The 20,799-nt window shown below is 38.4% G+C and overlaps 2 protein-coding genes across 8 annotated transcripts; one reads left to right on the top strand and one right to left on the bottom strand.

Moving 5' to 3' along the window:
• Positions 1 to 81: 81 nt before the first annotated feature.
• On the top strand, positions 82 to 6,680 carry faf2 (Fas associated factor family member 2). Its single transcript, XM_041989626.1, has 11 exons — positions 82 to 170; positions 1,891 to 1,959; positions 2,069 to 2,203; positions 2,298 to 2,374; positions 2,460 to 2,598; positions 2,722 to 2,807; positions 3,042 to 3,133; positions 3,555 to 3,732; positions 4,758 to 4,929; positions 5,060 to 5,203; positions 5,430 to 6,680. The coding sequence occupies exons 1-11, from the start codon at positions 108 to 110 to the stop codon at positions 5,610 to 5,612; spliced, it is 1,338 nt and encodes a 445-aa protein (XP_041845560.1). The 5' UTR covers positions 82 to 107; the 3' UTR covers positions 5,613 to 6,680.
• Positions 6,681 to 6,863: 183 nt separating this feature from the next.
• rnf44 (ring finger protein 44) lies at positions 6,864 to 20,349 on the bottom strand. 7 transcript variants are annotated; one of them, XR_006010967.1, is made up of 12 exons: positions 18,255 to 19,510; positions 16,852 to 17,044; positions 15,074 to 15,296; positions 14,711 to 14,878; positions 14,098 to 14,271; positions 13,826 to 13,987; positions 12,685 to 12,800; positions 12,081 to 12,168; positions 11,156 to 11,277; positions 10,957 to 11,056; positions 9,595 to 10,847; positions 6,864 to 7,287 (listed from the first exon to the last, which is right to left on the bottom strand). XR_006010967.1 is itself a non-coding variant. In XM_041989627.1 (12 exons), exons 3-12 carry the CDS (start codon positions 16,956 to 16,958, stop codon positions 10,785 to 10,787), a joined length of 1,323 nt encoding a protein of 440 aa, XP_041845561.1. In that variant the 5' UTR covers positions 16,959 to 17,044; positions 18,255 to 18,350; positions 20,051 to 20,349; the 3' UTR covers positions 6,864 to 10,784. The 7 variants fall into 7 exon arrangements, 5 of the variants coding, with proteins under 5 accessions (XP_041845561.1, XP_041845563.1, XP_041845565.1 ...); XR_006010966.1 differs by having other exon boundaries at positions 6,864 to 10,121; positions 10,695 to 10,847; positions 18,255 to 19,509; XM_041989627.1 differs by adding an exon at positions 20,051 to 20,349 and having other exon boundaries at positions 6,864 to 10,847; positions 18,255 to 18,350.
• Between the last annotated feature and the right edge of the window lie 450 nt (positions 20,350 to 20,799).

The raw sequence follows: 20,799 nt of genomic DNA, 5'->3' as shown, positions 1-20,799 counted from the left end.
TCCAGACCGCTAGAGGGCAGTAGCGCGCGCCCCATGTGGCAGCACAGCTAACATCAGGAAAAGACAGTTGACGTTGTTACGCCTTGCTAGATGATTGGCGAGGTAAGATGGCGGCGCCAGAGGAGCCAGAATTATCTCAGGCGCAGACCGAAAAACTCCTTCAATTTCAGGTAGACAGCATAAGTTCCACATTAACACACATCTGTTTGAAAACTCATGTGTCAGTATGTTGTTGCTGATCTCGAATTGCCGTGAACAGGTCGAGTCGTTTGTGTGTAAACCCTTTTTGCACAGTCAACTTCGATAACGAATCTCCAGTCCCCCAACGTCAACTTGAGTCAGAGCTGCCGTTAGCAAAGCTAGCGAAAATTAGCTAAGCTAACTAACAAGTTAGCAGACTTCAGTGGACCTGGGCGGACTTAATTAGCGTAATATTTATCGTATGGGTCTCATAAGCACTCGACCAGTCTAAATTTGAAAATTGGTACCGTCCATGCGGTACCCTTGATGTATTTAAACAATAGATTAGATTTCCATAGTTGCTCCCTACTACATATTGGCTAAGTCCACGTTAGCAGACCTGTCATTCCCAAGCTGACACTGAAGTTTCGAGGACACTTTCATTGTGTTAGATATCCAAAAGTATTGTTTTAATCCACAATATTAAGATGTATTTAGCTAATGTTTTTCCTCTTTTACTCTGTCGTTTGGTGTAGCTTAGTTGGCAGTTAGTGAGCTAACCGTTTGAATCACTTCAGTTCTCATTTAACATGTTCAGATTAGACTATTTGTTTCTCTCCATATTCACGCAGATTTAGACGTGTTATAGCTACCGAACAACATATAATCGTTATGTCTTTGTAATTCTTTAACAACCTAAAGAAATGAGTTTAGATCCCATCACACTTGTACTTTGTGATGATTACAGTTACATAAATCAGCCGTGCTTTTACATTCTTTGACCCGATAAGGATTTGTTGCTACCGCTGTTTTTTATTACATTTATGTAGCTTTCAATTTGATACATATTAAGAAAAAACGGTGGTACCTTGGTATTCACATGGTGATAACATTTATAAATAATATATATATATATATATATATATATATATATATATATATATATATATATATACACACACACATATATATATGTACTTTTTTCTTATCAAGTTTTGTCTCCCCCCCAAAAAACCCAAAACAAAACAAACAAAAAACCCCACAAAAATGAAAGATATAAATGTATACCCTACCTAGACCCCTGGGCCTAGCCCCCCCTGGGTAACAGGGTAAATTTGGACTCATTGAACCACATGGCCATCTTCCATTCCTAAAGAGATCTTTATGCTCCCTAGCAAACTGAAGCCTTTTTTTTCCCCCAGTTAGCCTCACTTATGGCTACACAACTCCCTCGATTTGCCTTTGCATTGTGTGTGTAGAAATGCTACTACTTTCAATTATTAAACATAGTCCTGAGTTCTGTTGTTTTTTTTTTTTTTGTTGTTGTTTTTTTTTTTCCTTTTCGGTTTGATTTCACTAAATGTTTCAGTGATCGTTGATCACCATCATTCAGGATTTTTTTCAGACCACATTTCTTCCTTGAAGACGATGGTTCCCCACTACCTTTCCAAATAGGCTTGTTCCTGTTTGCTTAGTTAAATCCAGGTGGTGGCTTTTCTTTTTTTTTTTTGTTTTGGGCCAGGTAGTCTATCTACAGAACTGTCAGCTGGAGAATGCCAGGGTCACAGAATTTGACAATGCATTGGTTACGTCAGCCTAGCAACCATTGTTTAGAAGAAAGAAGAAAAAACTGACTAGTTTTGAACAAGCTTTTCTGCTTTTGTGAGCAGTTTGAGATCTTCTATCTGACATTTTGCTCATGTCTAACAGGATTTGACTGGTTTGGAATCAATGGACCAATGTCGTCGAACATTAGAGCAGCATAATTGGAACATAGAGGTAAAGTCACATGACAAATAAGACATGTTTAGCTTTCCTGTATCACATGCATTATCATGTATTGATTATATGAACTATGCTGGTCTGATGTGTTGGATGTGTGTTTCAGGCTGCAGTGCAAGACAGACTTAACGAGCAGGAAGGAGTTCCCAGTGTGTTTAACCCTCCACCATCCAGACCACTTCAAGTCAATACAGCAGACCATAGAGTATATAGTTACATCGTCTCGAGGCCACAACCCAGGGTAGGTCTGCTTGATGTTGTTAGCACCCACAATACAAAACTGCTTTCTTTTCATATATTCTGTAAAACCAGAGCCACATTCTGTCTCATTGCAGGGATTATTAGGATGGAGTTACTACTTGATAATGCTACCGTTCAGATTTACATATTACACACTCCTGGATATATTCAGGTAAATGAAACACATCGATTTAAACTTATGATGGCTCTATGAGTCAGTGTAACTTACCATCACACTGTCATTTTTTTCCCCGAAGGTTGGCCCTGCGGTTCATTAGGCCAGATCCTCGTGGCCGTGTGACAGACCCTGTCGGAGATGTTGTGTCTTTCATTCATAGTTTTAAGGAGAAATATGGTCAGTCACACCCCGTTTTTTACCAGGGGACATACAGTCAGGTGAGTTCATAGATGGGAGATTACCAAACATTTCTTTTTTGGGTCTGCTAATATGTGGACATTGTTCAAGGAATAATGGTAACATTGACTCTGTTATTGGTCTTGTTACTGTGATACATGTAGGCTCTGAACGATGCCAAACGGGAGCTCCGCTACCTACTAGTGTACCTTCACGGGGACGATCATCAAGACACAGACGAGTTTTGCCGGTACAGTATTTACATTTTTTTTATGTCTGCTGAGTAATTAAGTATCTTCCATACAGTTTTAGTCTAGAGAGAAGTATCAGCCTGCTTGTTTTTTGTTACATGTTTTTATGGCACATAATTTATAGTTCATGATCATGTTTATATATTGCTATGTGGTATTTCTAACCATGTGAATATAAAAAAAACGTTTCAGTGTAAATATTTGTGTTTCGTCTGTAATCTGTCACTCTTTAGCTCCACATTATGTACAGAAGAGGTCATAACCTTCCTCAACACGCGGATGCTCTTTTGGGCATGTTCAACCAGCAAGCCTGAGGGCTACAGAGGTATGCTAACTTCAGTATAATCCGTTATTTTGACTTATAAACATGAAAAATATATTTTATTTTGCTCACATTTGGGAACACTGTAAATATAAGATAAAATTAAATTTATTAATCCAAAGGAAATTTGTAACGCCAGCTGCTCAGACATACAATAAAAGCTTCACATAATAAATTAAAAAATAAACTGATTCAGTAAAAATACTAAAAGCGGTGAATACACAAATTTTTTTTCTTTTGTCATTCGCTTAATGGATTAGCTTTGGTTTAATTTAAGAAATTGCTTTTTTCTCTAGCAGAACTTGAAAATATTCCTATTTCTGTGTGGCAACAACTGTTTCAGTGTCATATCACAACATATAGCAGCACAGCTGAGACGATGAGATCTGTCATTAAAATTTCATTGTGTTTTGGTGTATTTTAGTGTCCCAAGCATTGCGAGAGAACACCTACCCATTCCTAGCCATGATAATGCTAAAGGACCGCAAGATGACAGTTGTGGGCAGGCTCGAGGGTCTAATTCAGCCAGAGGATTTCATCAATCAGCTCACCTTCATCATGGATGCAAACCAAACATATCTGATGTCAGAGCGCCTTGAACGGTACGTGAAGTCAGGACATTCATTGTAAAATATCTTGTGACATTTAACAGGAAATTGCATGTGATAATGCTTTTGTTCCAGCACCAGGATGTTAGATGGTCACAATTTAAAACTGTGTAGATTACTGTCATACTGTCATACTGTCATGCTCTGGCATCTGTGGTGTTGTCACTCAGGTTTGTTATGAATACTGGGTTTAAAGATGAGCATAAGCCTCTTGTTGCATAATGCACGAGAAGCAAGAACTTTGTTCTTGTTGTAAAGGTGGCAAGAACAAATTGACATTTTGTTCTTGCTGGTTTAGAAGTTTAGAAGTTCTTGCAGCGTGTTCTTGACACATCAGCTGAGCAGAACTTTATTCTTGTGTGGAGTCCAAAAGCAATTGTAAATTTAAAGTGTGTGTGTGGTTAATGCAGAAAAGAGTAACGCGGACAGTGGTCATTTCCACTTCTATGTTGATGCAAAACATTCAACAAGGATAGTTAAGGAACAGCTGATCGACGCAATGAGAAAATATGAAAATGTGTACAACAGGTGGCACATAGAGACACTGCCGCCTGTACAGCCTCGCCACAAAGTTTGTCGTGAAGTATGAAATAACTGGGCCAAACAAAACTTTTGTCTTGTTCTTGCCACCTTCAGAGCAAGAGAAATTTTCTCTTCTTGCGAGGTAACAAGCTTTAGTTTCCCTGCACTTTGTTTTGCTTGTTGGCCCCAGCCATTTCTGTTTTGCTGTGCTTTACAAGAACTAGGCAAAAATATTATTTTAGACTTGGGAAATTTTACAAAAATAAAGTAAACTATCAGTTTACACAAGAAAATCTCAAAATCATGGAGCATTCACGTTATCTAAATATGATATACAGTTCAAGTTTGTCTTCCAAACTCAAGCTGCCAAACCTTTAGAAGTTGACAAATTAGAAAATTGTCATCCTTAAAAAGGAAAAGAAAAAGATGTACATGATGCACAATACTTTGAAGAATAATATTTAGTATGTAGGTAATGACTGAAGGTTTTCTTTTAGTGAGGAGAGGAACCAGACCCAAGTGCTGAGGCAGCAGCAGGATGAAGCCTATCTCGCCTCCCTCCGTGCCGACCAGGAGAAGGAGAGAAAGAAACGAGAGGAGCAGGAGCAGCGGAGGCAAGAAGAGGAGAAAGTCCGACAAACTGCTCTTGCTGAGGAGCGGAGACGAAGAGTGGGTCTTAGTTTCTTTTTTCTCCCCCTCAACCGACCAATAAGCAATTGATGACTTTAAAGACCTGCTGTCTCTTAACAAAAATGCATTTCATTCAGTGTCTGACTTCTGTTGTCACTTGTGACTCTAGACACTCGAAGAGGAGAAGGAAAGGAAGTCAGAATGCCTTCCTCCGGAGCCACCTGCAGACGACCCAGAAAGTGTCAAAATAGTGTTTAAGCTGCCCAATGATACACGAGTAGAAAGACGATTCCTGTTTGGTCAGTCTCTGACGGTAAGTACTTCTGTTATTGTGACCCTGACTAAGTGCTTTGTACAGTAAACTGTCAGGTTTTTACACCAGGTAAGCCATACATCATAGTGGTTGATGTTGAAGAATATACATGGCTTTATATTTGCTTACACATTTGGCGCCATAATCATTTAAAATGCTTGAAATATCACATAATGAAATGTCTTTAAATTATTTAGCTGTTCACTCTATTGTTTTCCTTTTACAGGTAATATACGACTTCCTTTTCTCTTTGAAAGAAACTCCAGAGAAGTTTCAGATAGTTACAAACTTCCCTCGCAGAGTCTTGCCCTGCCTTCCGACTGAAGAGCAGCCCAACCCACCCACACTGAAAGAGGCGGGACTCAGCCGCTCCGAGGTCCTTTTTGTTCAGGACCTTACGGACGATTAATAGATGACATACCTCTTCTACATGGAGAAAAGTCCCCCATTCAACACAAACCCACCTTTTTTTTCTCTCTCTCTCTTTCATATTTTGTTAAATGGTCATTATACATAAGGGATCATTAATTTAAAATCCTAACCTGGAAAATAAACCACCCAGCACCCAGTCCTTGTTTGGTTGTGTTTACAGGGTTCCCAATAGCCTGGAAAGTCTTGAATTTTATCAAATAAATATTTCTTGAAGTCCTTTCTTGAGCTCATCTTTATATTTCTGTGGAAAAGTTTTTTTCCATTTTTGTATTAGCTGCCAGTAAACTCTTGTCCTTCCTTATCAACAGCTCCTGCAGCAATTGATTACTTAGCTGCTTAAATGTACCGAAGCAGAAGCAAAACGTTTTTCAGAGCCATATCCCAAATTAGTCGACTAGGCTACTGAGGAAGACAGGACATATTAATACTTACACCAGACAGCATTGAGAAGTATGGATTTTTGTGATGTGTGAATGCCTGGGGATTTTTATTTTCTTAAAAGTTATTCTTGTTTGGTCCACTTGTCCTAATTTAACCTTCCTTCTGCCTGTAGTTCACACTTCCTCCACAGAGATTAACAATCTCAACTAAAGCAGAAATTCTAAGTTTGGTGCTGCTGTGATTTTTAATCTGTGTAGTGTGGAGAGAAAACACACCTTTAGGGAGCAGGATGGTGGATTTGGACATAAATCAGTAATGGGAACCCTGTCTTTTTTTAATGAGCCATTACCTGTACATAAGTTTAATATTTAAAATTCTCTCAACTTACCTTGCATATTGTTTTATTTTGGACTCATCTGTGTCATAAAATGACCAAATGCAGGTTTGTTACTATGTAAAGCAGACTGCCTCAAGCTCATGAAGTTCAAACATAAAATATTTAACAGAGGCCACAGCTTTTACATGTGGCTTTATCTAGTATAGTACAAGTCTGCCCATAGTGTGCCTGTGGTAACTCATAGATGCCTGTTTTGCCTGTAACATCTAAATGGGCTCATGTAAAGATGTAATTTTCCAACTATAAATTAAAAACATTTTAAAAATGTGGGTTTATTGAGAATGTGCAATGCTGAGATGTGCCAGTTAAGCTGCTTTTTTTCTGACAGGGTTAAACGAATGAGGTCGATGTAATTTAGATGAGTGGAGCTTGACAAGCAGTTTTGAGAATGACTACACATTTATGTCAGATCTGAACCATTCTGTAGCTGGTCAAATAAGACACGTGTGATATTGGTATACATTATACATTTATTAGTGAACAACCCTCTCGAATCAGCCACAACAATTAAAAAAAAAAGGGGGAAAATGATTGCACTACTTGGTAAAGCATAACTAGCAACTTTCATTTAAAAAAAGTACAAATCTTAAAAATTTCAAACAGTATACAGATGTATATATAATACACTAACTAGTTATGTTAAATGCTACAAACAATATGATTCCAATGGAATGAAAAATTATAACAGAAGAACCATTTCCTATATATAATATATATTAGCTGTTTTCTCCCCCCAACCCCCCCAATACAAACATGGAAAAAAATGAGGTAACTGTAAATGTGCAAGTACCAAAGCAAAATATCTGCCTAAACACAGAACACATGCCCCTGGCTCTGTTGGTGGGTGGGTAATCTGGTGTTCAGGCGAGGACCCCTGGAGGCCAAAGAGAGTAAGAACAGTAAACCACTATCCCACAACAGTGAAAAAAAAAAAAGAATCATTGGTAAACAATGAATGGCATCTACGGAGCAATCAATCACAAATCCTAAATAAACTTGAGCTGCTTATTGGAAAACATTTTTGCACCACACAAGCTGTGAGATTATTTATTAACTCTTAACAGAAAGACTACAAGACTCTATTCTTAGTTGTCATTAAAAATGAGCTCATTACCTAGGCCTTAATGGGAAGTTCTTTTCATTTAACAGGGTAGCTGGATATTGTCAATTAAATATTTATTCAAAAAAAGAATAGTGCTAACATTAACATGAATTAAGGTATCTATATGCGAACAATACATTTTAAGATATTGATACACTGAGAGTAAGAGCCTGATAGGCAGGTACAGTACTACACTGAAATAAATATGACAACACGGTTATCTTTTTCTTCTTTTTTAATCCCTTAAACTATATTGATTTTCACTGACATTGTTTAGGGGTATTGGTAGAACATGCTTTAAGAATACATGGGATCCATGACAAACTATTGCATTCACGCAAGTGAGTTTTCATACCTAAAAGCAGAACATCTAGCACCTTTTCACTATGGCTTTTGATAGACTACAGTAGTTTCAGAGCATGTAATTTTCAGTCATTAGGGCAATAACAGTAACACAATGTATGTAAGAATTTCTGGACTCAAGACCAGTATTTTTTTCTTCTTTTTTTTTTCTCTCTATAAAATGAAGTTAGCGCAATAAAATCTTGTAGTCATTCAGTTCTATTACAAATGTGTGCAGTACAATGCATGGCAGTTATCAGCTGAGCGTTAAGATCCAAACTCCCAGAACCCAAAGCCAACTAGAGCTAAAAATCAGTTGGGATCTGGTTGACAAGCATGCATATTGTGCACCATTAAATAGGTCCCCACCAGATTTTGAGATATCCTTCACTATAAACACACTTTTCCTTTTTTTTTTCTTCTCTTTTTTTTTTTTAGTTATTTTTAGCATTTTTCTTTTTTTCTTTTTTCTAAGTCATGCAAACACCTCTGAAGTCGATTTAGGAGTGAACTAGGTAGGATAGTGTGCACTGTGGCACATTTAGAGATGGGATCACGCCGCTATGTCTGAACATATGGTTTGAGTACAGGAACAAAAGTCAAACAAGTCTGAATAATACACTTGTAATGAGTTGCAGTGTACATTGCTTCTTTTCAGTGAATATTGTTAACATATTTACTGATATCTTTTTCTTGCATGCCTGTCTTTAAATGGTGTAATACCTATATTTTAGACAAAACAGAATAATATAATTGATTACATTAAATTATTTATGGTCTAAGGGAAAGGACCAAACTAAATTCAGTTATATTCTTTTCATGGCATCCTTTCCATCTGAAATGGACTTTTCTTTATTTTTATATATCGAGAGGCCCTGAGTGATTTTTTTTTAAACTTAGAATATATGCCAGCGTTTAGATATGTACACATAGGTTAATTCTCAAAGCTGTGGGTTTAACTCATTAAATGGCTTCTTTTTTTCTCTTGAAGGTGGCACACGTCAAAGACTCACATTCACTTAAAAAACAAAGAAAAAGGCAAGATCCCTTCACACATCAAAGTAAAGGTTTAAACTGCCTGTTAGTGCTTACTGGGGCAGTAAAGAGACAAGAGTGAAAAGTTCATTTGTTGCTCTTTCCTCTCCCACCCCAGATATATCCTGTTTTTTTCTAGTGTTAACACAATTGGGGGTCTAGAAGTCTTACAGTGTTTCTACACTACTGAACACTCCAGCTCTGCATCATCTGAAGCTCGATCAGATCGCTGTGGAAAACAGGCAGCTGGTGTTAACGTGGAGCGTCACCAGTGACTTCTACAAGGGTTTTCAACATTCTTCTGTCTTCAAACGTTTATCTAAAAGCATTCACACTGAAGCTATACATAACAGTTGCTCTTTTACAACACCATTACCATCGGCCTAAACAATGACCTGACCAAGTTACCAGATTATAACACATACCTTACACAACTACTGATAGTGCTCCAACTGTTTCCTTCAACGGATTTTCTCTTAAGGATAAAACTAATAAATAAACTTTAAAAAAATGTTTAAAACAAGTGGAAATGACAGTATTCTCAGGATTAGTAACAGGGTTGTGCTTGTCAAGGTCATAAAAAGGCAGATCTGAAATCTTTAACAGTAGGATATATATGTATATTGGATTTGGCTGACAAACAAAGAAATAGAAAGCCCAAGTCTCCCTAAAAGGGGAAGAAAATGTTAATTTAAAACTCACCACTCACTGCACATATTGCTTTCTGCACAGGCCTTCAGACGGGGCTCTCCCGTTCTTAAAAACAGTCAGGGTGTAACCACATGCTAGTCTTCCCTCATGGTGCTTTCTGAGTGAGCGAGCAGTTCTTTTAGTATGTTTCTTTGTCTCTTCTTTTTCTTAAAATTGGATAATTTTGGTGGCAATGCTTGATTAAAATATTGCTAGTCTGAATCAACAGTTCATGCAAATCCTAGCATGCTGCCCTGTATCCAGTGGTTACACAATGCATTGGCTCTGTGAACAGGACAAACATACACACACAATATGCACACAAACGCACGCACACACTTGCCAGAAGAATAATGCTGACGAGGAGGGTTGATGTAGCACTTGTGCAGTTATTCCAGATGACCTCAAAAAGATGCAGCCTATTAATCCGTGACTGCCGTCAAACAGATCTGTGTTCCAGAGTGGATTATCAGGGCTAGAAGATACCCTGCAGCTGCATGTCCCATCACTTGCAGTCCATGACCTCAGGCTTAACATATCTGCATGTAACACAGTAAGTCACGCTTTCACAATAGCATTGGCAAAGTTGAAAAGAAATAAAGAGTAAAACTGTTAAAAAGGATTGATACATTATTGCAGAACATACATTATTAACAAGTCACTTTGCCAAACACTAACACAAACATGCATCTATGATGGTTAGGCGCCGCCTCCAAACACAGATACCCACGTGAAGTATTACTATTACTTCTTCTGCTAATTGCACAGTGTCCAGCCTATCATCCTCCAGGCTTCAGACTCATCTCCTCCAAAGCTGGACTCCCACTTTTTTGTGAACACCTCAACCAAATCCACTAAATATAAATGAAACCCTGTAAACAAAAGCAGCAAATAATGCATTGTAGGGTCAAATCTTTGGAATCTGCAACAAGGGGGCAGAGAAAGAAGTGGCTGGCGATCCCAGAACTCTGGCTGTAGGCTGCAGTAGGCAGTGGGTTTCATGAGACTCTGACAATGAAGCACAGCAGAGGTACAACACACTCCAGAAATGATCCTGGATTGCTTATCATTTAGAGAGGGGCAGGAGTGGTGGGCTGTTAAGCTATATTTACTGGAGGACGCGGGTTAGGTGGCAGGAGTCCCCAGCTTTGAGACAGACTCTGGCGTGTGCAGCTTTCCAGTTCAGCATTCAGAGACTGTTCTCACTCCACATCCCGGTGTACGTCCGAGGCATCGGCTCGGCAGATAGGACAAGTGCGATTGGTCTGGAAGTTGAAATAACTTGTTTAAAACAACAGAAACCACAGTTTGTATCCATGTAAAACAAGGAACTTTCTTTAAAAGGGTTATTTATTAAAACAGATATCAACTTACCTTTAACCATTTATCCACACACTTGGCATGGAATTCGTGGTTACAAGGTAATACCCGAAGTAGCTGCCTACACTCAAAGTCACTAAAGCACACAACACACCTGTGAGGAGGCAAAAAATAGGAACAAGTTACCAAGATGTGGATCATCTGTAGTGACAGAAAGAAATGTGATTCAAGTTAAGAATGACAAGAGGCTTACAGCGTTTGTTCAGATAGATGATTCTCTGAGCTGAATCTGTAGGATGGAAGTTGCTCTATGTCTGCTTTTGTGAGTCCGCGTGGTTTTGCTTCACCCAGCCTTTCTGCCAAATTCAGCAATGCCTTGAGAGATAGGAGATAATGTTGCTGATGAGTTTGTTGGAACAGCGAATCTCAAAGACAACAGAGTCAATAATGAGACAAACACTCTGACTGAATAGAATATCTGTATTTTATCTGTTCCTTCCAACCTCCTCACTTCCCACTACTTTTTGTGCAATACGAGAACATTGTTTTTTAATTAATAACTCAATTGTAAAATATTTAAATAGTCATTGTTGCTGCTGTTCTTATTGCATATGTCATCACCTCTTTTTTTTTCTTGCACTGATCCCCCATTGTGGGATCAACAAAGTCTTATTTTATCTCATCTAAAAATGCAAACCTCACTGTGTGGGTTCATTTACACTTTACAATATGCTCACCGACAGGTCCGAATGCAGTTATGAAAGCATTAAGGTTTCACAGGTTGTCTAGGTAACACTGTGGTCACATGTGCATGAGCAATGCGTGAGCACTAATATTTCATGGGACAAAATAAAAAAACTACCATCTCAGATCTTGGGTGTAGCGTTGAGAAATGATTTACACAGAGGACGCACCATTCACAGAAAACATCCCACGCCCCATTTCTGAGTTGTTGTGTGTAACAGCTACAGTGCTGTGCCTTTGGATCTGCATCAGATCTGGAGCGCTGGAGTGACGGGGCAATGTGTAACTGGCAGTAGTTTTTTTTTCTTCTTCTTCTTCTTCCAGCGAGCAGAGGTTAACAGTGTTTCAGGATCACCCAAGCTGAATGCTATTAAAACCAGGTTTTCACATGTCAACAGGTTTTTTTTCCCCCACCAATTAACAAAGCCACTAACTTCATAGTTCTCCATCTCCACATCATCCACATCCAGGTCTAGGCTGATGGCTGGACCCACTGCTGTTGGAGGCACAGGAAGCATTGACCTGAACAGAGAACAAGGCATTATCTGAAGGACACACACTGAATCATTTTGGCAGCTTTAACATTTAAGTAAGCAACATGTTCTGCAACTACATTCAATCTCAACTGGAAAAGCCAATTTAGCGCCACATAATCAGCATCTACTGCACAGCTGTGTTAAACGCCGAGAGTACGAGTCAATAAATTACAGTCAAGTAATTGACCACATAAACAAGACTGTTAAATAAAATGGGAATGTGACCTCAGCTGGAATTAGAAATGCAAGGCATTGTGGGAGTTTAAGATACCAAAGCTTCAGTGCTGAAGTGCACAATAATAATAATAATGCATCCTAAATGTGAGTTACAAAACTGGACTGAAAGTGTAGTTGCTGTGTTAGTAACTAGGGTGGATCTCATGACTGCTGTTTCTATTCATACAGATGAGTCAATTCTCTTTCTTAATACAATCAAATACAATGACATGATTGCCCGCTCGCTACACTTCACAGACAGGCTGCTTTTACTGCAAGTGCTTACAAGAAGTAAGGGAGGAAGCCTGGGTAGTAAGATGGAGGGGGAGGAGGTGGGGGCAGAGGCTGCTGCAGCCGATATCTCTGTCCATTCACTCGCCGTGGCAGCACGTTGGGATATGGCTAGAGAGAAGAAGAAAAAATGTACAAATAAACTGACATGTAAAATCTAAACCTCTGATCATCAGCTCTCCACCTTATTTTCTAAGACTTCAGCCATTTAAGGCATCACAGCAACCTGAAAAGTCTTGGTGCTCTAGTATAAATGAGAACTTTTTTACAGTAATGTGTCAATCTTGATGCCAACTGACTTCATCTGTGTTCCTGCTGTCGTCCAAACATGTTTGAGAAATTCAGATTCTTATTAAAGGCTACAATGAATATCTGAGTTATCAAGAAAATGGTAAACATTCATCTCTGACATGATCCAAAATTTACTGTTAAAGGGTAACCAAGCACCAAAATTCAGTTATCATGCAAGGTATTTTATTCATTGTATTTAAACTACGCTGTTTCATTCTACTTTAAAAAAAAACACTGCTGGAAAGTAACAAATATGTTTTACTATAAACAGTGTAAATGCAACACTGCTTGAAGAGATGTTGTTTGGTTTATGAGCACCAACAGCTCTTTTGTACCTTTGTGTCAACATCAATCTAGTGTTTTAAATGTGAGTTTAGTTTGTAAAAATTATTTTTGTTTTTATAATTCCAAACTAAAATAAAATAAACATTTTAAGTAGGAAAAATCATCCAATTAATGGTCAAATTAAAAGAATCACTGGCTTGCAAATCTGAATTATTATAATCAATTACAGCTACGGGTAATGTTGTCTATAAAATGTATTTAACTTTAATTTTACTCAACTAATCGCCCTTTGTTAGATGCAGCCTCTTGGGTAAGAAACCATCTTGCCCCAAAACAGTTGCTTAAGAACCTTTGAGGATGTTTTTTTTAAAGGTCGAGACGGCTTCAGTGCAGCTGCTGAGAGGCAGCTTGAGTGTGTGGATGTAATGGACATCCTCTAGCTGTGAATATATGTCAGTGAATGGGTGTGAAATAGGTCGTGCTAAAAAAAAAGTTGCAAGTGCACTGTCAATTTCCACTTGGAAAATAGAGGTCTGAAAATGTCTGACAGACTATCTCACCACTCCGAAGGGAAGCTCCTGGTGCAAAGGCTCTTGAGGAAGATACTGTAGGGGCAGTGAAGGAGGCAGCGCTGGTGGGTGATGAGAGGGAGGATAGGAGAAGCTGCTTAATGGGTGCTGGTCCCCTCTTAGGTCAACTTCATTCTCCACCCTCTGTAGAGGCTAGCAGGACAGACAGACGTTTGCTGTAAGACTGAATTAATGCTAGCATGCTGGTCAACAAGTTTTTTTTTTTTTTTTAATAATAATAAATACATAACTCAATGACTCACCATGCGTGGGTGCTGAGGCTGTAAAGGGACAAACTGGCTCAAAGGAGTAAGGTGCGGCGGCTGGTGAGGGGGTACAGACGGGGTAGGGTGCAATACAAAATGTTCGCTGGAGATCAGGGGTGGAAAGGCTTGATAAGACACAGGTATGTGCTGCATGGTGCATGCCTGTATGAGCTGAGGAAAAAGGAAAACAACACAAAAATAGACATATTTAAGTTAATCAAACACAAAACTCTGAAGAAGCATTTACCTATCCAAAGATATTTTTCTCCTAACATTCCCAATAAGGCAGCTAGAACGAATGTATGTTGTCAGCATGTAGTGAACAGAAGCGATGCATTGCATAAAACACCACTCACAGCACTGCCACAAGAACAGTCTGATTAATATAATAACCATTTCTGCAACACCAAACATTACTTGTGCATTTAAACAAGAAAAAGAAAAAAAAAAGAATCAAATATATGTTGCTGTTACAAATTACTCTACCAACATGGAGGCTAAAGTACAACACCAAGCGGCTAGTTGGTCATGAACAGTGACAAATTGCATGGCTGGTATGGTGTGCTACATGGATGCCACTGACATTTAAGCTCTTCCTTTTCAAACTCACAGGAGGAGGAAGGCAGCAGAGCAGAGAGAGCTGTCCACTGAACATTACCGAGCATGCTGGGAGCTGCTGAGTGTTGCACCCTGGAAGAGGTTGCCCGGTGTGGATGGGAAATCCATGGGTCGTCACCGTCGTAACAGTGTATGATATCGGGACTGATCCTTGGTGCATCTTTCAAGGAAAGAGGTGTGGACGTAAATTAGTTAACATAATTTGCTTAAAACTGAAGCTTTTCTCACGGAAACAAATGATAGCACACTAATACATTATTATTAAATCTACATATTACAAAGGAATGCAATTGGACAGGAAAACAGGAAATCACATTAAATAAAAGAGTAGAACACCAGTAGGTTGATCTGCTACCTGGTCATGTAGATCCACCATGATGGGGTTCTGCTGGGGCAGGTGAGCAGCAGGGTGAAGCATGCGTGGTGCTGTGCTGGTGTGGCTGTACTGTCTGGACTCATCTAAAGGAACCTGTTGGTGATGATGGGAGAAAAACAGACGATGGAAGTTCTCATCCTGGACCGGGGAAGTGTGCAGCACAGGTCTGTCTCGTCTACCCCACTGGCGTCTCACTGGTGGGCTTTGGGATCACACAGAAAAAACATAGTTAATTGCTACAGACTGTTAAATACAGTATCTATTAAACATCAAAATCATAATAAATAGAAATGGACAGTTAAATTAGTTCCCTGAAATTACTTTAGTTATAGCTATGTAGTAGTTGTACCTACATGTTGTAAATACTTTCAAACATATATAAGCTAATGTAATTTAGTATTAATAAAATGGATTAATCATTTATTATAGTTCTATTATGACAAAAGTCACAATAATATGAGGTACTGGAGGGGCAGGGAGGTCTTATGATAGCTTATTTCCTTTTCAGAAGAAATATAAATGGTGTTTTTGGTTGTGACAATGTTTGCATTTCAGATTAGTAATGAACTAACTTTTGTCAGTCTGTTGACAGTTATTGTATTTGCTCATAATCACATGCAGCATTCATATAAACCAGTGTGAAGGGGCAATGTTTGTAGGCAGGAAAAAAGCAGAAATTTAAAATGGAACATAACAATCAAGATTTACTGTCCATTAATCATTTAAAAGACTCATGTATTCATCTTTCCTAGAAATGTTCATTAGAATGGATCTCACTGAAAATATAAACTAGAAACTGTACTGTGGTTATATCAAGCTTTAAATGAAAAACTAAATTAGAAAAGTCTGTAAGCTTATTTATCCTTTTAATACAACAATGTTGCTTGATGTCAACAATCGTTTGGTGTTGGTATTAGCCACATGCTGCTTTCACCACTGGATCTGTGTAAGTAAACCAATGTGTGTGCTGGCGGATATGCTGTTTCAGTGCTTGAATCGGTGTGGGGAACCCTGGTCCTCAAAACCCGCAGACCTCCAAGTTTTTAAAGCTTCCCTGCTCCAACACAACTTATTCAAATCAAATGGATCCTACAGTTTGCCATTTTCTGCACAGTGACTCATTCATTTGAATCAGTTGTGTTGAATCAGGATAACATTTAACATCTACAGGACTGTGGGCCCTCGAGGACCAGGGTTCCTCACCACTGGTATAAATGGTGTCTGGACCTTTGTGGTAATGGTGTAGACCTACTGACATATATTATTTAATTTCTTTTTTTGTTGTTGTTGTTTTTTTTTAACAGAAAGCCATGTGGACAAACTCAATGTATCTGAGAACTTTGATTCAAATATCATAGTTTGTACTGTATTTATCATATATGTTAATGCTGAGCCTGAGAAATGTATTTTGTTCTTTCATGTTTCACATGTTCAATGACAATAAATGAACCTTGACCTCAATAGTTTGTGATTTTACCCTAAAAAGGTAATCTTAAATTTTGACCAAATTAGAAACAAGCCCCAATTTCACACAAAACATTGTGCTACATGTTGACTGATGCACATATTTCTTTATCAGCCATCATGTAGTATGCATTACATTTGTATATTATCTGTTCTTAATTTATAAAGAAAGGTGTATCGTTCCCTTTTAACCTGCAGCTAAATCACAAGACATGTTACACTATTATGCGGCAAAGTAAATTTTAAAAGTGAAACAAAAAATGTCTCGCTGAAAAATAGTTAAAAGTTTTCACCTTCTCCTGAGATGCACTGGGGCGTTGCAAGGCTCTCCAAGGAACCTCCTCGGGTTTAAGGGGGCTGTTGGTGGCAGCCTATTTACTGCTATTTCCCATGGTCGCATTGGTGACGTCGTGCAGACGAGTCACACTCTGGGAAAGGAAACCTTACAGTGGAGGCACTTGTATGTTGCCTCTGATTGTCTTAACCCTGTGAAAATACACCAACTGACCAATTAATAACTTGCTCCTTGTTTAGCATTGCTTTCTGTATTATTAACCTATCAACAAAGTACTTGCTAGTCTGTATGGAAAGCTATGACATAAAGTAAATAAAAATGACTAACTTTGTCTACTGTTTAATCACTATTTAACACTAATATAGCAGAAATTGGAAGACTGCGCTAAATAAATGGATAACATACAGTGTATCTAGGTTAGTAAGTAAATGTTAAATTTGTTACTGATTAATTACATATATATTCATAGATCAGAAAACTTTAGACTGTTAACAGCATTGTCATTAAAAAGAGAAATAAAATAAATAGACAAATCAGTTCACTGTATTTCTTTGGTTAAATGAAAATGAAGGCTACAGCAGCTGGTTGTTTCTCTAGATCGTTTAAGCAATATAATCCAAAATCTCAGCATGACGTTTTTCCCCCCCCAATTCATTTAAAAAATATACACCACTACGAAATACACAAGAGTCATTTGTCCGTAGGAAACTATAACAATAATGACCTAAGCACCCTACTTTTATACGTATTAAAAAGAAACAAGGGTATTCCCAATCACGCTAAACATGTAACCCTAATATCTTATTTCATGGTATTACAAATACTTTACCACTACATGTAAAAATCAGCTATAAAAGTAGAAATATGTTAATTGAGACATGTAAAACATCACGTGTGATTAACGCTTCGGAATAAATAGGGGTCGCTGTAACTTGCCTGAACAAAAACATGGGAAGCCATGTGCTCATGAGACAAAGCAACAACAAAAGATCTGGTAGGCAAGCAGGATCGCTTGCTATCAAACAGCTTAGAAGCCCACCGCATTATTAAGCAATTTCCTACAAGAGATCGACAAAACCTTGCGTGTACAATCAACAAAATGACAAATAATAACCCTGTGGCAAGCTCCATGTCCTTATGACTAGAGGAAATGTAATGTCCCCTGTTGAAGGAGAGCAGCTAACTTTACCCAAGCTAGGCTAACGCTTTGTCAGACGTTGCAGGGTTCTCCACCTGCATATGACCAGCATGCTAATACTTGGGTTGGACATAGGCTCATTTGTCACTGCGTATCTAACAATGTAATATGTTAGCCCATAGATGAAGCATATTTATTAAAATGTGCAGCCATAAGTTGGGGAGCAACACAACCAACGTTACTTTATTATCTTTTATACTTGCTTGGCGATAGGAGATCGCAGGTGCTTTAGCCTCCGAAATGTCGAGTCCCATCAAGTTATCCTCGAATGTAACAGCCTCTAGCCGACCATCATCTTCCTGCAAAAATATGCTGTTAATGGGCAATCAGTCGATTACCGTTTATTCCAATAGTTTTTTTAAATAATGTTTTTGTCCCCAAACGGAGCTGGTATTAGCTTGCTAGCGTTAGCCTGTTATCCCACGCTCTCAAGTGCTGCATAGGGAATGCGTTTTGTACAGAAACTGTTGAATAGCCGTCTGTACACGAGAGCATCTACCTGAGCAGAAATACCGTTAAAGGCGTGAAAAAGTAACGTTAACTACCCAAAGACAGAAAACATTCCTTGGCGCGTGTATGTTCCTTGAAATGCATTGTTATGACGAGACCACGCCTCTTTAAGTGAGCGACCAATCGGCGCGCAGCAAATACAGACAGCAGACGTCCAGACAGTCACGGCTACAATGTATCAAAACAAGCAGTTCCTGTTGTTAGCAGCTTATTAACAAAAAGATCCCTGAAAAGTGGCAGAATCCCATATAAGTCGTGTTTAGTCCCCATGTAGCTATGATTTCTTGCAATCAAGTAAAGTTTTAATATATTCCACTGCATTTCTGTGATAAAATGGGTACTTTTCCCTTCAGGATTGATCAGTAGAATAGCTTTTATCGCATTATAATGGATAATTAGAAGCACCGGCAGTATATTAGTAATTATAACTGAAGACCAGCAACGCATATATCCTTAAATACGGCTCAGTCATAATCCAGTAATACCCACAGGCCTGCTGCACAGTGACTCTGTTTTGATACATTTAGTGTACTGCTTGTAAAAGCTTATTTTATTTTACTTATTCTCCCACTGACAACTTATGTGTACTAATACCTTTTTCCACACGTTAAACTATTTCTTTACCTGCACCAATCTGATACTGAATCATCTGAGCAACAGTATACTGTAATTTTCTTATAATGCTTCTTTGTTTTAACACTTTCCCCTCCTTAAAAAACAGCAAACAAACAAAAGCATCAGCAATCAATGGCAATAAAAAGAATTACAGCATTTTATGTAATTACATAAAGCCTAGTGAAACATGTGCACAGACGTAATTTTATTTCGTAGAATACACTCTGAGGTAGTAACTCGATTGTTGCTCTCAGTCTATGCTCAATCACAGGCCACAGTGTCCTATACTGTAGACACTCAGCCTGTTATGTAATATTGACAATGCATTATCAAGTCAGAAACACTTCGCATCATCTGTGACGGGAAAACTATGCATCTAAAGCATCTTTGAAAAATGTTCAGTTTCTTCTATAGGGGATAGGTACAGGTGCCAAAGCGTCTTCATTAGGTTACAATTGATGACCATCATCAATCTTAATTAGGCCTTACGTATAGGGCCCAGTTTGTCAAGTAAGAGTAATATATATATATATATATATATATATATATATATATATATATATATATATATATGGTGTGATTTGAATGTTTGACTGGAAAGTAGGAGTATAGTCTATAGTATATTTGGTGTTTTGAAGGCGCCCTCTCCGTGCATTTAACATGGATCTGATTGAGGAGAAGAGCCACTGTATGCAACATAGACTAAGTGTAAACATTACAACATCGCTCTCGGTAACAGCAAAACAAGGAGGGGCTGGAGGCTGAGCAAGATGACAGCCCTAATAAGCCGTCAAACCACCTCCCTGGAAAAGGCTTCGTAACCTCTCAAATTCCACCCGAGAAAGCGCAACAACAACAAGAAGAGTGTAGTTACCTGATTGTTAATATGCAACCATCTGATCATTGATATTTTCCTTGTAATGCTCACATCTCGTTAGGCTAAGTGCGGCATCCTGTGGTCAGCTGTTCCTGTGTGGAACATTCCGTGGATTTCACCACTGCTGGGGAAAAAAGGTGCTTATTCGCAAGAGTCCGCATTTTATAAGCCAATTTGGCAGACATTTCATGCCAAATTCCGGCTTCACAAAGCCCTAGATTATTCCCGTTAAAGCCACATTTTCGTGTCGAAAGTAATAATCCTGCTCTGCGGATGTTTTGGGCTCCTGCGGTTCCCTGTTACACCCCCATTTCTGCGTAATGCAAGATCAGGGAGCACACGCCGCGCGGCCATTTTTACCGTAATGGACAGAAAAAGTGTGTAAGCCTGAGTAGAAAGTTTAAGGTTCGCATACGAAAAGGGGTTTGGTGTAAAAATGGAGAACATTTCTTAACCAGAAGTGAAAAAATACTCTGATACCTTACTAAACTGTATAAATAACCTCCTGTTACAAATAAAGGAAGATTGGTAGCGTTTTGTAAAAAGTTTTAACGAATTCCCTAAATGCAGTACAGTATTGGCCAAGAATATTAATGATTTATAAAACACATTTTTATATAATAAAAGTAATAAAAAGGCAAAAAATCTAAAAAAATAGGACACTGCACACTGTGGGAAGAGGGATCTTGCATATTCATTAAATGTTTTATGTAAAGCACCTTGAATTGTCTTGTAGATGAAATGTA

Source organism: Melanotaenia boesemani, chromosome 7 (genome assembly GCF_017639745.1).
Source record: "Melanotaenia boesemani isolate fMelBoe1 chromosome 7, fMelBoe1.pri, whole genome shotgun sequence".
NCBI lineage: Eukaryota > Metazoa > Chordata > Actinopteri > Atheriniformes > Melanotaeniidae > Melanotaenia > Melanotaenia boesemani.
Note: the sequence above shows the minus strand (reverse complement) of the source record. Positions and strands in the feature narration are given on the sequence as shown.